This window comes from Erpetoichthys calabaricus, chromosome 10 (genome assembly GCF_900747795.2).
Source record: "Erpetoichthys calabaricus chromosome 10, fErpCal1.3, whole genome shotgun sequence".
In the NCBI taxonomy this organism is placed as follows: Eukaryota; Metazoa; Chordata; class Cladistia; order Polypteriformes; family Polypteridae; genus Erpetoichthys; species Erpetoichthys calabaricus.
Genome location: NC_041403.2, coordinates 151,129,543 through 151,147,859, shown reverse-complemented (window position 1 = coordinate 151,147,859; position 18,317 = coordinate 151,129,543). Strand labels below are relative to the sequence as shown.

Sequence of the window (18,317 nt, the reverse complement as noted above, 5' to 3'; positions counted from 1 at the left end):
AAGCTGGCACAGCAGGCCACTTTATCCGCCAGCGCTACAGTTGGTCCGTACTCACAATCTGCTCTGAGCTCAGGCGTAGAGATTTCCGGTACAACTGACTGAAACATTTTGTTGTAATCTGCATGTCAGACTGCTCTCTGTCTCTGGTCATCCCCGAGTCATCGTCACTTGATGTGTCACCTTTTTTATCCCTAAGGAGAAAAGCAGATCATTTCTACTGGATTCTCTCACTGTCAAGATGTAAGTAATGTTTGAACAGATAGACAAGTCCTATTTTATAGTTTAAAAAAATGAAATGTCAAACTCAAGCAAAACAAAATCAAAACACGTTTAGCAGTTATAAGTTAAGAGTATATCTGAAGTTCACTGCTGGTGTGATCAATGCTCACATACAGAAATATGGATCTAAATTTAAAATACAGCACTCAAACTAGTGAATTTACATAAACTACGTTGTAGAAATCATTTTGCCGATGTTGCCCACAAGAAGAAAATCGATAAATCGAATATCAGGTGATCCTTCAGAAGTTTATGATGAGTGTCTGGGCCCCATGGCTAGGGTAGAGTGAGAAGAGACTCCTTCAGAAACATTTTGCATCAAAAGCGCAGCGCCTTCCAAGCCACCTAAACTGCCATTAGCGGAGTGAGGAAGGGCAGGGTGACGCGTCTCAAGGGCCCAGCGTGCTTTAGCTCCTTCAGTGTTCCCCAGTGAAAAGCCTTATGGAAGGGGTGAGCACCACAGCGAATTTTTAAACACCTCACATGCAGCTGGTTTTCTGAGTTTGTGTTTCAGATTCAAAGTGGATGGACTCCATTACTTTATACTGGGAGCATATTGGAACCATTTATAAAGACTTTTGTGGTCATATATCCACCTAACATTTGATGTTGTCCTGTTTGCTTCATCAGGCCGTGATCTTCAGCTCTCTCTGGATCGGTTCGCAGCTGAGTGTGAAGCGGCTGGGATGGGAATCAGCACCTCCAAATCCGAGACCATGGTCCTCAGCCAGAAAAGGGTGGAGTGCCCTCTCAGGGTTGGGAGCGAGATCCTTCCTCAAGTGGAGGAGTTCAAGTATCTCGAGGTCGATCTATGTTCCTACCCTCACCTATGGTCATGAGCTATGGGTAGTGACCGAAACAACGAGATCGTGAATACAAGCGGCTGAAATGAGTTTCCTCCACAGGGTGTCTGGGCTCTCCCTTAAAGATAGGGTGAGAAGCTCGGTCATCCGGGAGGGGCTCAGAGTAGAGCCGCTGCTCCTCCGCATCGAGAGGAGTCAGATGAGGTGGCTCGGGCATCTGATCAGGATGCCTCCCGGGGAAGACCCAGGACACGCTGGAGGGACTATGTCTCTTGACTGGCCTGGGAACGCCTTGGGATTCTCCCGGAAGAGCTAGAAGAAGTGGCCGGGGAGAGGGAAGTCTGGGCATCTCTGCTCAAGCTGCTGCCCCCGCGACCCGACCTCGGGTAAGCGGAAGAGGATGGATGGATATCCATCGAACATTAGGTCAGCATATTTGAGTAAATACTTAAATCATGTGTTATGTTGGTGATCATAATAATTCTTTGCATTTATATAGTGCTTTTCTCACTACTCAAAGCGCTCAGCAATTGCAGGTTATGGGCCTTGCTTAGGGGCCCAACAGAGCAGAGTCCCTATTGGCATTTACGGGATTTGAACTGGCAACCTTCCGAATGCCAGTGCAGATCCCTAGCCTTAGAGCCACCACTCCTCCCAATCATCCATCATGGATCATCCATCCGTCTTATGACCCATTTATCCTGAGTAGGCTTATGGGGGAAGCTGCAACTTGTCCCAGCAAGGCAGTGACAACCCCTGGACAGGGGGCCAGCCCACCACGGGGTCAACACACACATCAGGAGGCAACCTAACCACCATGTCTGTCTGTGGAAGGAAACCAGAGCAGTCAGTGATCATTTAAATATTAAAACATATTAATTAGACATTTCATTAAATTGTTCCATATTTTCTTTCATTCTATGAATCCAAGTATTCCAATACAGTCGAACCTCAGTTTGCGAGTAACTTGGTTTACGAGTGTTTTGCAAGACGAGCTAAAATTTGTAATAAATTTTGACTTGATAAACGAGCGAGGTCTTGCAATACGAGTAGTATGTATACGCTTTGTCTGCTGAGTGTCATGTGATCACAACTGAGCCGATGGTTCTTTTCTCTCTCTCTCTCGCTGCAGGATTGTGGGTAATCGTCTCCTATTCTCCGTCTGAGTCGGCGTGCCTCAGTCATATAGTCAACATCCGTACGAGCGTATACTGTTTACTACAGCATTGTGACTGTGTGTGTGTGTGTGTGTGTGCTGTGACGTGCGAGTCCCCGTCTTGCACCCCAAAACACGAAGCTGAGTCTCAGTACTTTAGCAACACCAGCTTTATTCAGCTTGAAACAGCAACAGCGCGGTTATTTATTGTAGTGGGATCTGCCGCTCTCCTATTCACAGACACAGCGCATTTATAATGTTCCTTGTATCACCCATCGACGGCAGGCGCTTATAGCGTGTCCACGATCTTTTCGAATTCGCTTTTACGGCGAACTGCTACAGCGCTGGGAGACTGCGATTGCTTTGGGACGCTCTTCCGTGTGTCGTCCCGTTGGGTGAAATCCCACAAGAGTTTAGAAACTCCCTCACACCAGCCACGATTCTCTTCAAAGGTAAAGTGCAGGTTAATTTGTTTTATGTATTTTTACTTTATATTTTGTATTAATCATTTTTATATGAATAGTTTTGGGTTGTGGAACGAATCATCTGAGTTTCCATTATTTCTTATGGGGAAATTCACTTTGATATCCGAGTGCTTTGGACTGCGAGCACGTTTCTGGAACGAATTATGCTCACAAACCGAGGTTCCACTGTATTGGGAAATGATAATTGGAACCCATCAAGGCAACATCAAGCACAAGATGACAAGTGCCACCGCATGGAACAGTGGACACACTTAAGAGACGTCAGTCGGCCCGACCTGCAGCTCCTAAAAGATGTTGATGGAAACAGGAGGACCTGAGAGAGAACATGAAAAGAAAGACTGACCCGAGACTCAGATCAAATATTTGATTTTGGTTTAGTTTCTTACTTTAACACATGACAGTGTTGCAGTTACGCTTTAGACAGAACATGCTCAGCACATTGGCTTTAAACTTTACATAAAAATTCATGTTGCAGACGAGACAGTCGATGTTGTATGCCTAACATTCAGAATGCTGCAGAAAAGTAAAAATGGAAAGTGTGTGCCGAAGCGCTTTGAAAGAAACACTCCAGGATGTTCAAACACTTCTTGAACAAACACCTTAGAGTCTCATGGGGCTAGATTGGGAGTACCTTGCACAGTCGTAGTCTCCATATCACAAAAAAGACACTTGAAGACGCCCATAGGCTGAGCTGTAAGTTATGAATAAAGATTGAAGAAGTTGAACCTTAGTAGTTTGAAGCAAATGAAGATTAAAAGGTGACGTGACTGAAGTGTTTAAAATCATTAAAAGAATCAGTGCAGTGGACTCCAGACTTGATCAGCGCCCCACTCGGAGTCACAGGTAGACATTGAGCTGGCACCCTTCTTTACCAAAGTCTGAGTGAGCCTCTACACGGGCAGTGAACAGCAGGGCTACTCCATTACACCACCGAGAGACGTGTTTGTGGCTGACTGGCTCAAGCGCTTTTTACCATTTAGACAAAAGGGACGCTTACTTTGGAGGAGGCGCAATGCTGGCCGGTTCATCTGGCTTTTTCTTCTCTTCACTTTTTTCTTCATTGGCTTTTGTCTAACAAGATAAAGACCGAGCAAAAAATTCATTCCATTATTTAGGGGGAAAAAAGAAGCTGCATTTTGGTTTCATCCTTTCTGAAAAATTTCACTAACAGAGAGGTTAAGAGCATGAACGAAGAAGACTATAAACCAATTCCTGGCACTGAAGGATCTTCTTCAACTCACTTAAGACTACACTTCCCTAAGAGCTGTCACCTCTGTCATTCCCACCATCGCTTATCAACAGCAACCCCCTTACCCGTACCTCAGATGCTAGATCTTTCCTTCTCCAAGAGAACCACCATCTGCCTGACTTCTTGGGCATCTTCTCTTTTACCAGCTGGTCCACTGTGCTCTACACAAATAAAAAAAGAGAGCACCAGAAATGTTGAGTGAAGGCTGCAGTGGTACAAGGAGGACTCAGAAGATCAAGACTTTGGAAGACTGACCCCCATGATTTGATTTCGAGGTACCATTGTACTTTTTTATTTTTTCTGTCAGCACAGAGCTTGTGTCGCTCTCTTTGTTTTGCAGTATGGTGGAATATGCGTTATTAGTCAACATGGCATCTAATGTTACTGATGAATTTTGTCAAAAGTGTTAAAGGAAAAGGGCGGCACGGTGGGGCAATGGGTAGCGCTGCTGCCTCGCAGTTGGGAGACCTGGGTTCGCTTCCCGGGTCCTCCCTGCATGGAGTTTGCATGTTCTCCCCGTGTCTGCGTGGGTTTCCTCCCACAGTCCAAAGACATGCAGGTTAGGTGGATTGGCGATTCTAAATTGGCCCTAGTGTGTGTTTGTGTGTGTCCTGCGGTGGGTTGGCACCCTGCCCAGGATTGGTTCCTGCCTTGTGCCCTGTGTTGGCTGGGATTGGCTCCAGCAGACCCCCGTGACCCTGTGTTCGGATTCAGCGGGTTGGAAAATGGATGGATGGATGTTAAAGGAAAAAGTGTATGTTAGCTCAGAGGACGCAGTTTATCTTTTCATTTTAAAATTTGCCTTTCCTTATCATCATATGAGATTAGTAATGGTGCTACTAATGTCTGATCACTGGACTCTCTCTGCTGATACATGGACTAACACTCTGGAGATCCAGAAGGGCCGAGGATAGCAAATGAGTGCCATCCACAGGCAGGCATAGGCACGCCAGTCACCTTTCAGATAAATATCCGTCCACACTGCTGCCAGAACATCAAGAAATGTTACCCTAAAGCAGTGGTTCTCAAACTGTGGGGTGTTGCAACAAAAAAGGGGGCGCAAATGTTGCCATATGTAGCATAATTTCGTTATTCGTAGTGAAATTTTAAACTTGTAGTGGCAGCAAAAAATATAGGAATACATTTTATTAGGGTTTCAAAAAAACATTAGGGGGGCGCGATTAAAACTGTTATGAAAACTTGGGTCGCAAATACTTAAAGGTTGAGAAACGCTGAACTAAAGCACGTCTGGGGACACCAGAATAAAACTTTCACATAAAACGAAGAAGAAATGCGAGGACAAATCTTTACACCAGGCTCAAGTACAGGCACTGGGGTCCAAACGTGTTTGGAAATGCTTAAAGTCCGACAAAGCATGCAGACCACCTATGGATTTGCTATTCGCGTAGCATCAGTGTGGGGAGCACAAAAATAAAACCACAAAAGTGCCACAGGGTTTAGGGCTCTTAGCATAATGGAAGACTTACGTTTGTTTTTGAAGTTGGAAACACAGTGGAACCTCGAGATTCGAACACCTCTGTATACGAGAAATTCAAGATACGAGGAAAGCCTGAGCAAAAAATTCAGATCTAAATACGAGCATTGGCTCGCGTAACGAGCCACGAGCCAGGCTGTGGGTATAGCTCGCGGCTTGGTAGCAGTAGCGATCTGCAGTGTGGGCGTTTCTCACCTAAGTGCACATGTGGGAAACTGCCCACATCCATGATTGTTCCTGTGGCTGATGGGCTGCAGCTGCCATGTCCTCCCCGCATATATAGAGAAGCGCGAGCCGGTTAAGGGGGAGAAGAAGTAAAAGAAAAGAGAGGAGAGAGAACAGAGGAGGCAGGCAGGCAGGCAGGAAGCAGCAGCAGTAGGAGAAAGTCGGTGCGGGAGAGCGAGCGAGTGCAGGTGAGCCAAACAGCTGAAGCAGGACGGTGTAGAGAACATCAGCTGCATTAAGAGCGTCTCGCCTGTTGCAGAGCCTGCATGGGAGAAGCAGGTGAGACGCTAACAGAGAAGAAGCACCGGGGATTGTCATCTGTTTTTTTAAAGACTGCTTCCTGTTGACGTTTTAGATAGATAGATAGATAGATAGACATGAAAGGCACTATATAATAGATAGATAGATAGATAGATAGATAGATAGATAGATAGATAGATAGATAGATAGATAGATAGATAGATAGATAGATAGGCACTATATAATAGATAGATAGATAGATCCATATTACTAACCGAGAATGCTAAACCGGATGATGGACGCAGGCACATCCGGCAATGGGCCGTAGCTGCAAAAAGACGTACTGCGCAGGCGCAAAAAGAGTCTGCGAGAGTCGGCTGAGGAGCCGAGAAAGGCGGACAAAAGAGGGCGAGAGAGGCGGATGAGGGGCCGCGAGAAGCGGACAAGACCACAGAAAAAAGGAGTGAGCACAGGAAAAATGGAGAAATGAGGCGCAACGAGCACCGAAAAAAGGAAAAGGCACATAAAAAAGTATTCAAACGCAAGTAAAGCACGAAACACATTGCACACGAAACTAGACCCAAAAAAAAAAAAAAAAAAAAAAAAAAAAAAAAAAAGAGGCTCGCGCACAACAGCAAAGCACCCCCCCCCCCCCCCCCCCCCCCCCTACAGGCACCGGACGGGACACACACCAAGAGGGGGATTCAACAAGACACAGGAACACAAAAAGAAAGAAGACGCTCACGCAACAACAATCCTCAACCCCCACCCCACACACACATCCATAAGAAGTGACACCCAAAGCCACATATTCTAAAGTGAACATCAACACCTTCACACTAGACAGCATTGGTGGATCTCCTTACAATAAAGCACTATTAACCGTTCAACTGCAGAAAAAGAAACATATTAACAGTGACTGCGATCCTCCTTATTACTTATCCATATTTCGCATGCTGAGAAAGAAACAAGTCATGAATACACGGTCACGGGTACAAAACGAAAAGGAAATGATAACAGGAACAAACACACGAACACGAAAGAAACAACAAAATAGACGGCTATGCAGCATAGGTGGATCTCATTACCATAAGGCACTATTAACCGTTCAACCGCAGAAAAGGCTCCATATTAACAGTGAGTGCAATACTCCTTATTACTTATCCATATTTCTAAAAGAAAAAATGTCTCGACTCCAAAAACGCAAAGCTCAACTAAAGCTTCTAACTAACGATGTACCTAAAAGTAAAAACTTTATGAACTGCGTTAGATCCTACAATAGTTCATTTGCTTTTAGTAAATATCAGGCCACCAAAAGGCAATGGCCCATACTGCTTTCGCATATGTGCACAAATACTGCATCGCATTGGAACAGTGCACCCTGAAACAAATCAACAACGCAAATATGCACAAATCTACATCCTAGATCCACATGACGCAAACTATCAATCAAAGTGCTGCATCGCAGCAGGCACGGATTCAAAACGAAACACCTCCCATCTCAGACATACGTTAATGGCAGCAAAGGCTACAACGGGCTTCTCACACAGCACAGGCAAATCGATTACAGCTCCAAAACAACACGTCCCAAATACTACACATGCAACAACGCGCCTCTCAAACGGCACAAGAAAAACATACACCAGGAAAATTCATTCGGATTAATGAATGTCATTTGCAATCATTGTCATTCAGTTCACTTCCCTGAAGAAACAACTGGCAATACAAGTTATACATTTACACGTTGTTGTCAAAAGGGTCAAATTAGACTGCCTTCTTTACATTCATATACTGAATATCTACAGAAGCTTATAACTGACGATGTACCTGAAAGTGAAATCTTTATCAACTACATTAGATCCTACAAATCGGTATCCACTATGAACATTAACGGTGGCACTGCACGTGACATCCGTCTTGAAAAAATGTTGTTTATTGATGAATGTACAATGGTATGAAGTCACTTACTCAACACCATTCATAAACTTCTACAAACGTTTATGAATAATAATATTCGATTTGGAGGAAAGGTACTTTTATGAGGAGGAGATTTTAGACAGTGATTAGCTATTCTTCCAGATGCCATGCACTCAGCTATTGTTCAGTGCACCTTAAAATACGCAGACAATTGGCATTGCTTTCAAAAGATACAGTTAGTAAAAAAGATACGATGTCCAGAACCAGATCATAACAATTGCTTATTACAACTGAGAGATGGTACACTCACCAATACAGATGGACTTCAGGCACATATTATTACAATTCCTCAAGCCTTTATCTGCGACGACTTAGTTACAGAGAGATTTGGAACAGCAATCTCATTAGACCAAATGCCCCTTTTAACACAACGCACTATATTATGTCCAAAAAATATTAATGTGGAAAACATAAATACCCAAGTCATTCCATTACTTCCTGGAGAGACACAACTCTTTCTAAGCTCTGACAAACTTGACTCTGATCACGATAATAACCATCTTAAAATGACCTTACAAGTTCTGAGCTGGAATTACCTTTTACACTTAAACGGCGTGTACAAAGAAATTTTCCAATAAACCTTTACACTGTGCCACACACTTTATTGTTTGATTTCTATTTGCATCATCTACACCGTCACACTATTCTATATCTCATTGGGTGGGTGGGTGGGTCGGTAGGTAGGTAGGTAGGTAGGTAGGTAGATAGGTAGATAGATAGATAGATAGATAGATAGATAGATAGATAGATAGATAGATAGATAGATAGATAGATAGATAGATAGATAGATAGATAGATAGATAGATAGATAGATAGATAGATAGATAGGAAAGGCACTATATAATAGATAGATAGATAGATAGATAGATAGATAGATAGATAGATAGATAGATAGGAAAGGCACTATATAATAGATAGATAGATAGATAGATAGATAGATAGATAGATAGATAGATAGATAGATAGATAGATAGATAGATAGATAGATAACTTTATTAATCCCAATTTTAACCTCGTGTTAAAGGATTGTTATTCTGGTGTACTTTAAACCACCACTTCACAACTGTTTTAAGGATTATTTATTTAAAGATTTATTGAATGCTCTGCTGCACTTTGGACACCTGTTTTGATTCTTTTAATAATCAGTTATATTATTTACCAGTGTTATTTATTAAAGGTAGACTACAGTATATATTATTTATCAGTGTTATTTGTTAGGAAAATTGATTTTTATGTTAATATTTTTGGGGTGCGGAACGGATTAACTGGATTTCCATTATTTTCAATGGGGAAGTTTGTTCTAGATACGAGAAATTCGCTACACGAGCTCAGTGCTGGAACGAATTAAACTCGTATCTCGAGGTTCCACTGTATTTAAAAAGCTATTAGAAAAAAGAATTGCACCAAAAACAAATATATTCATCTTACAAAATCAATACCTTTGGCAAATTCTTCTGAAAGGCCTGCATCGACAGGATCATAGGAGCAGCAACTGCCCAGTTATAGTATCTGAGGGAGGAAAAATGAAAGAATTTCAAATAGCACAGGTTAGATTTTTTAAATCAAACAGATGAGCAGGGTTGTGTACAAGAAAATCAATCAGACAGGACAGGGGTCAGGAACCTATGGCTCGCGAGCCAGATGTGGCTCTTTTGATGACTGCATCCGGCTCGCAGACAAATCTTTAATAAAAAAATAATAACGTTAAAAATATAAAACATTCTCATGTATTTCAATCCATTCATTTCCTACCGCTCATGTCCATGGTTGTGGATGGCTGGAGCCAATCACAGCTGTCCTCCGGGACAACACCAAATTTTTATTGGATAATGCGTAACGTACACGGGTCATTGTGAGGTCAGCAAGTAAACTTCCCTCCTTTTAATCAAGTAGTCAGTTAGCTAATTGCAGAAACCCTTCTATCGAAGAAGATGGCTAAAAGAAAAAAGGATGAGGAGTATCATACTTTTCAGCAGGAATGGACAGAGGAATTCGCCTTTGTGGAGAGAGCAGGTTCTGGAGTGTGTCTAATATGCAATGATAAAATTGCATCGATGAAACGGTCAAATATAAAGCGGCACTTCGATACACGCCATACTACATTTGCATCGAAATATCCTGCGGGGGACAGCAGGAAGAAAGCATGTCAAGAGCTACTGTGCACAGCAACTCCGTGTTTGGACCCAACAAGGTGACTGGAATTCGGCTAGCTTTGCTGGTGCTTTAGCAATTGTGAGAAACGGAAAGCCATTCACAGATGGGGAGTCTGCCAAAACATTCATGCTTGATGTTGCCAATGAACTTTTTGACGACTTTTCGGATAAAGACAAGATAATCAAACGAATAAAAGACATGCCGTATCAACCAGACTACAAAGCCATCCGCAAAACCATGCAGCACCAGAAGTCGCATTAATGGTAAGAAGTACTTTATTCATCATTGGTTAGCAACAGCATAACAACGTTATTAAAAAGAATTCAGAGACTTATTGTACTTTAAAAGTGTTGGTCTTACATAAAATGCACACATTTACTTGTATTTAGTTTTAAACATGTTGTATGGCTCTCACAGAGTTACACTTTGAAATATGTGGCGTTCATGGCTCTCTCAGCCAAAAAGGTTCCCGACCCCTGAGATAGGACATAAAAAGACATTCACGGAGATGGGAGCGTTGAATGGATCTTGATTTAAATTGGGAGTTGGACCCAGCAGGGGGAGAAGTTGTGTCTTGTTTTGTGAACACATCTCTTGGTGAGTAAGAGGGTCAAGCATGCAGTGAGGAAATACAAGATGTCAGTTAGTCCTGACCTGTGAACCTCTGCTGTGTCACTGCAACGACACGGCTCTTTCTGTCAGGTGTGAAATGCTCCTCAGAACGCTGCAGACCTCGGACACACCAGTCAGACTCAAATGTTCAGTTTAACCAATGCATTATATTTTTCTTACCATATCGACCATTCACTTATTCCACGTGGACAGTAAATATTCGTCAGTTTTCTGGTCGTTACTGTGTTTAATGCTGAATGGGTGTATGTATATTGACATGTATAATTTAGGTTTAGTGTTTTGTGGATGATTATTCATTAATACACTTTTATTAAGTAAACCATTTTGGACGAGATTCATTTCTGGTTAAGTGGTTGAAATTTGGGTAGCTCCTTCTAGCAAAGAGAGTCGAACTAAAAACAAAAGAGCGAGTTTTGTCGCAGTTTACAGCCGATTACCGTCCTCTACCCCTGAATTTCGACAAAAGTCGACATTAGCCCTGAAAGAGTGAATACATTTATTTACTAGTGTTTCAAGTAACATACAGTATTTTACCACGCTTATTTTAACTTCACCTGTTTGTTCTCTGGTACAAATCTTGTAATCGATATTTAACCCACTTCCTATTGTCCAAAAGACTTGAAATTTTGCACTTACTCAATTCCGATGATAATACATGGATCAATAATCAGTTCCACTAATTGATCAATTAATCCATGTTAATTAAGAAATTAAATTTTTATATGAAGAATAGTTCAAGATTTCACCAATAGATGGCACTAGTAATGGATAGAAGTGTTAAAATATTGATTACAAAATTATTCTAAAACAAATCCAAGACTAAAAAGTTATTTTATAAATAACTTTTATAAATAAAATAATATTTATATAAAAAATACTTTTTAAAAACCAAGCTTATATTAAGTTAAAAAGTAAAATAAAAGCATGGGTGCTTTTCATCAATTAACATTCAAAAAACACTTCTTAAAATCTTAGTAAAACAGACCACCTTTTACTTTACGAGTAACGTATGAGAGACTTATTTTTTACTTTTTAGTACACTTTTTAACTTAATACAAGCGTGGTTTTTAAAAAGTATTTTTTATATATATATTTTTAAGATATGTTTATACAGAAAAATAAATGTATTCCTTTGGATGACAATGTCATTGAATCTTATATATAAACGTCTACGTGTGGAAGTGTGTGTTTGTTTGTCTGTACATCCCGGAAGTGAGACGTGGAGTCGGGGTAAGGCCTCCACCTCCGAGGATACACAAGTGAGGCCAGCACGTCAGCAAAACGAAACATCTGAAGAAAGAGTCACTCGCTTAGCACCTAATAAAGGAGCGAGGCGAGCACGTCGGTAAAACAAAACCTCCGAATAAAGACAGTTGCTTAGCCGCTAATACACAAATGATGCGAGCACGTCAGCAAAACGAAACCTCCTAGGAGAGGGATGCCCAGAGTAGTTCATCTCTACATTTCAATTTTTTTTCTGACAATTACAATAGTTTTTAGGACCCTTTGCTTTTTACAGCATGGGCTTACTCAGCTAGTATTGTATAAAATTGGAAGAAAAATGTTAAATGACAGCAAAAGTCCTTACTTTGAGGAAATGCGCACAACAAGATTGGGGTCCTCAATCACTCCTGGATTGGCAGCAAAATCTTGAAAGCTGACAATGTGTTCAAAAAACTTCTCTGAAATGTTGAAATAAAAAGGAAGAACACATTTAGTGAAAGTTTATGATATGGCGACAGTCCTCTCTAGAGGCCACTCTTCCTTTGTACAGATCCAAACTGGCATTGAAACATGTTGTCCTTTCACAGGTACCATCAGCCTCCCTTTACCTTTGTTAATCTCGCTGCCATCTGTGATCCTTCCACACAGGGACAAAGCCACGTCAGGTAAGTCGACCGGCGAGTCAGACAGGTACTCTGTTCCGCTGTCAATGGCGGCACTGCCTACTGACTGTGGAGACTGGGTGCTAGACTGAGACCCAGGATCGCCTCTTGATGCCAGTTCCATGTCACTGTGAAATAAATCAGGCTGTTATGAGATCACAGTGCTTGGAGACCCAAACTAGACGGGATTAAGATGAATATAAAACTGGGCCAAGCTAATAACAGATGGTGTTACTCGTATCATCTGCTGCCTTTCACGTTTCAACCTTAAGGAAAGTTAAAAGGAATCAAGCTCTTGTTGTATAATTTGCTTATTAGAGCTAGTAATCATCTGCATCTTGGTTATTACGCAGTGTCCTAGCCTGCTGTACTGCTGTACACCTACAGTCATGGCCAAAAATATTAGAGGAGCCCTACACGTCTTTAAATGCACCACTTCTCAAAGGAAACGGAATGGCTTTGGTATTGACCTGTTTGTTACTTTTGTTTGCATTGCAGCAACACAAGAAAGCAAAGAAAAAAGTCAAATCTGATAATCATTCCACACAGAACTCCAGAAATGGACTGGGCAAAATTATTGGCACCCCTCAACTTGATATTTGGCAGCACGCACTGTGGAAATTCTAACTGAAATCAATTGCTTCCTGTAACCAAGAGCGAGTTTCTCACACCGGTCTACTAGAATTTTCGACCACTCTTCTACAGACAACATCTGACTGAAACTCAGCTGCTTGTCATTTTTGTATTCTTCACTAAGGTACACTCTAAATCCAGAAATTGTACGCAAGCATCAGTATTTTGTAATTCTCTCTTGAAATGAGGCCTTAGGTGTTGTGGACAAACATTACAACCAAGGAAGAGAAGAGACCACAACAGTACCAGTATAGGTGTATGTGGAATTAAAAGAGAAATATAATCAACTGAATAATGTGGGAATTTGATGGAATTAAAAACAACTTGAAAGTAAGTAGTAGACTCCTAGTAGAGGTAGCATAGTCAGGTGCAGGGTGGAAGTCTTACTTGGCTCTCCAGCGCCATGGCAATCAAGAATGTAAGGAGCTACATGTCATTTAAAATGGCTCTGTACACCCTGGTGTTTGAAGGCACTGTATAAAATTCTATTAAGCGGCACACTAAAGGACGGGGACGATGAAGGAAAGTTATGGCCTTCTGAAGTCCGACTGTGTAGGGTCCCAGAGATGGAGAGACGTCATAAGTGTGCTCAATCCAGAACAACTGGGTTTCCATGTCTGAATTGTGCAGATAACAACATAAGCCAGCAACAATGTGCATGTGTCAATACAACTACTACTACTAATACAATTAAACACATTATTTGAGGCTGCACTCTCACACGAAAGGATGAACTTGGAACTATCGGTAAACTACACGGACAACCTTCAAAAAGAAAAATACGACTGATACACAGAATGGTTTAGTGGTGAGCATAAAATAAATTTGGGAGTCACATAAAGCCTCGATAGAGCACAGCAAAGAATTTGTTCCCAAATGAGCGTCACACCAAGTAAAGGAAGACGTGAGGAGAAGAATATTCAGGGATGTCAAGAAACGGGGTTTGCAGCTTTAGAGAAAAGATAGAAGAGACCGGGCGAGATAAAAATGCGCAAAATGGTGTTCAAATTCCTTAAACTGAGTAAGGCAGTGTCCTGCAGCTGCAGGTTTCCAGTCATGTCACTGCTCTATCACGTTTTCAGATACACAGATATTCTCCGAATGATCTCAAAGCCCGGCACCTTAACGTTTGATGAATTTCGTGAGGAAGCACAGTTGCCGGGACGTGACCTTTGCTATTCTGTGTCAGCATTTGCCAGGCACACTTGATAAAAACCTCACGGACTGGGCACAAGGACAGTGGGTGGCAGTCGTTCACATATATAAAAAAACTTCTCTCTAAAAATGACACTGTCCGTACAGTAAGTTGTTAGCTACATTTCTCAGCGTGCCTTATCCTAAATATTCTCAATTTAATATACATAATTAAATGTTAACCTACCAATGGTTCTAATAAAGTACGTGATTTGAATTAACATCACAGTGAGAAACAACTTGCAGCAGTGGTAGAAAGCAAGCAATGAAAGGACATCATTTAGGCATTTTAACACTTATACAAAAAAAAATATATATTCATGGCTTTAATAAAAGAATACATGATACCGAGACATCAAGCGCTTTTAATATCTTGTATCTAACTACGACCACAACTGCTGAAGGTCTGTGCATAGGAGCTGGGGGGTCCTCTACAGCGCATCTTCAACCTGAGCCTGGAACACGGGAGAGTCCCGAGGCTTTGGAAAACATCTTGTATCACCCCAGTCCCAAAGGTATCACGCCCTAGTGAATTGAATGACTTCCGGCCTGTTGCTCTGACATTACATGTGATGAAGACCATGGAGAGGCTGCTGCTTCACCACCTTTGGCCACTGGTTCAACACGCCCTCGACCCTCTGCAGTTTGCATATCAGGAGAAGGTGGGAGCGGAGGATGCCATCATCTATATGCTACATCGATCCCTCTCTCACTTGGACAGAGGCAGTGGTGCTGTAAGAATTATGTTTCTAGACTTCTCTAGCGCCTTCAACACAATCCAACCTCTGCTCCTTAGGGACAAGCTGACAGAGATGGGATTAGATTCATACCTGGTTGCATGGATCGTGGACTATCTTAAAGACAGACCTCAGTATGTGCGTCTTGGGAACTGCAGGTCTGACATTGTGGTCAGCAACACAGGAGCGCCACAGGGGACTGTACTTTCTCTGATCCTGTTCAGCCTATATACATCGGACTTCCAATACAATTTGGAGTCCTGCCACATGCAAAAGTTCGCTGACGACACTGCTATCGTGGGCTGCATCAGGATTGGGCAGGAGGAGGAGTATAGGAACCTCATCAAGGACTTTGTTAAATGGTGCGACTCAAACCACCTACACCTGAACACCTGCAAAGCCAAGGAGCTGGTGGTGGATTTTAGGAGGCCCAGACCCCTCATAGACCCCGTGATCATCAAAGGTGACTGTGTGCAGAGGGTGCAGACCTATAAATACCTGGGAGTGCAGCTGGATGATAAATTAGACTGGACTGCCAATACTGATGCGCTGTGCAAGAAAGGACAGAGCCGGTTATACTACCTTAGAAGGCTGGCGTCCTTCAACATCTGCAATAAGATGCTGCAGATGTTCAATCAGACGGTTGTGGCGAGCGCCCTCTTCTACGCGGTGGTGTGCTGGGGAGGCAGCATAAAGAAGAGGGACGCCTCACACCTGGACAAACTGGTGAGGAAGGCAGGCTCTATTGTTGGCATGGAGCTGGACAGTTAGACATCTGTGGCAAAGCGACGGATGCTCAGCAGGCTCCTATCAATCATGGAGAATCCACTGAACAGTGTCATCTCCAGACAGAGGAGCAGCTTCAGCGACAGACTGCTGTCACCGTCCTGCTCCACTGACAGACTGAGGAGATCGTTCCTCCCCCACACTATACGACTCTTCAATTCCACGGGGGCGGGGGACGGGTGGGGGGGGGGGTAACGTTTAACAAATGCAACTTCTTTTTCTAAACATGATGTAGAGGGTGGAGATGAAAAATTAATACAAGATGCTGAAAGTTCTTTTTTTTTTATTGATTTTAATTAGACGCAAATAACATTAAATACAATCAAGTCAAGCTTAACAGATCAAAATTCAACTGCCACCCAAAGTTCTAAATGAAATAAGGTGTACAAGAAGTTCATCCAGGAATTTACGAGACATTGGCCTCGCTTTTTCCAGTAGGATGCCAGGAGGATCTTAGCAGCTAAGAAACTCGATGAAATGAATTTCTTATTAGAGGATGAAAACTGGGGAGAACAAGGAACAAAGACATCCAAAATGAGCAAAGGAGAAGTGAAAATGGAGGTCCACAAAGATGCAGTGGGCAGGCAGGACCAAATCATATGAAAAATATAAACCAGGGGGCTTTAAGAGAGCGTAAAGGACAAACCCATTGAACATTGTTTTAATGGAATTCTATAAATCAAGTCCTATGGGCAGTTTAATACTCAATAAACTGGTGATTCTGATTTTTGGAATACTTTTTGATCCCTTTAAAGATTGAATCCCAGTAACTGCATGGCATCTTGACCTTAGAACACAATGCTGCATCACCCTGGTTTCTGTGACCACTTCCTTCTATTACTGAAGTGTCGCACATTAAATGCATTCTTCTCCGTGTTTATACCTACAAGAGATGGCTATGAGGGTAAAGCACGTTGGGCCCTCCAGCTGGGTTTCTTTATCTGTTCCTTTTTTGTGGCTCATTGTTATTTTTTCATGTTAAATATTTTTCTCTTCAGAAGCATTACTTAATTTTGTTCTGATTTTGACATTTATTTGGATAATTCATCTCTATATATAATCTTCATTTGGATCTTGATCTTTGTTTGTCCGTGAATGAATTAGAAGAGGAAGCACTAGATGGCAGTAGAGAGACAGCTAAAACATAGGCATTGCATTAAGAATCTCCTCCAGGCTTATAGTACTGAAGACTGTAGTACTCCAGTCACACCTCAAAACACAGACATTCAAACTAAACAAAATGTTGTGCTTTAAATTCATTTGGATCTTGATCTTTGTTTGTCTGTGAATTCCACACATGCGTAGACCACCTTCCAGTTTAGTACGTTGTTGTTACTCACTGATGTCAACAATGTGCCGGAAAAACGAAATGGGTGGTGGACAGTGTTACGCTGGTTAGCTCCTGAGGCCTGGTTAGAGAATGAGATTGCCGAAGATAAAAGGCACGTGCCTATGTAACATACGAAAGAAAGAAAGACAGTGGGTAAAATGAATGACAACGTAACAGCACGTTCCGGAAATTATTATTGTTACGTTGTGGCCGGCGAGTGCTGCGCGTCTCACAGTTGTACCCTGGCTTGCTCACATGTCAGTGAAGTGATCCCTATTTATGCTTTAAAGAGCCTGGATGCCTATGTGTCCCCCTTTTATAACCATTGCTCCGTGTACAAAGCAACCTGCGAGATTGGAGAAAGGTTGAGAAGAGATCGTGAGAGGAAATGACAGTGTCGTGAAAACGAGTCGGACTGTGAACAGAGAGAATCAGAAATGCTCCTACACCACCACATAATTACTATTCGGACAGTGATTCCGAGTAGGCCGTTCCTATCAAATCAATGTCCAAGGGTTTTGTTTTGTAATTTTGTTTCCCTTATAAAAAATCATAATGCTGTGCAACGAAGGGCCCAGTTCACGACTGGCAGCCGCGTTTAAACAGGGAGCCCTTCACAGACAACTTTAACACGTGCAACGTAGTTGGGCGCACATGGCTAGTTATATATAAATGTAGTCTAAAAACACTTCTAGGTATTTTACTTTTTCACATTTCCCTATACACTAATGACTCTTATTTTCAGCGTGACTGCTCCCACTCAGACTTGCTTGCCAAAAGTTTACATCAAACTCCCACCCCAAAGTTAACAGACTCCTTGCAAAATGTCTCTGTCCATGCTTTTTATATGTGCCATCGTTGGGCAGCAAAAAACCCGTTCTTCTTCTCCTCCACATTCTGCCTATCTAACCAACACATTTAGGACTTTGATTGCGATGAGTGCAAATCTGCAGTACCAGATTAACCATTAGGCTATTTCACAACAGTTTGGCCACACAGATACCGAAGGACGTGGCACTGCTTACTCCATACTTGGGTGTGTCCCTATATGTTAA

At 42.2% G+C, this 18,317-nt stretch overlaps 1 protein-coding gene across 2 annotated transcripts in view; it reads right to left on the bottom strand.

Annotated features, from left to right (window-relative positions):
• Positions 1–18,317, bottom strand: part of LOC114659547 (phosphatidate phosphatase LPIN3-like) — a 104,312-nt gene that overhangs the window by 9,952 nt on the left and 76,043 nt on the right. For both annotated transcript variants that reach the window (XM_028812098.2, XM_028812099.2), the window contains 6 exons: positions 12,529–12,710; positions 12,285–12,378; positions 9,349–9,418; positions 4,044–4,133; positions 3,721–3,794; positions 56–191 (listed from right to left, as the gene is read on the bottom strand). In XM_028812098.2, coding sequence (XP_028667931.1) covers positions 56–191; positions 3,721–3,794; positions 4,044–4,133; positions 9,349–9,418; positions 12,285–12,378; positions 12,529–12,710 — 646 coding nt within the window. The remainder of the gene's footprint in view (positions 1–55; positions 192–3,720; positions 3,795–4,043; positions 4,134–9,348; positions 9,419–12,284; positions 12,379–12,528; positions 12,711–18,317) is intronic.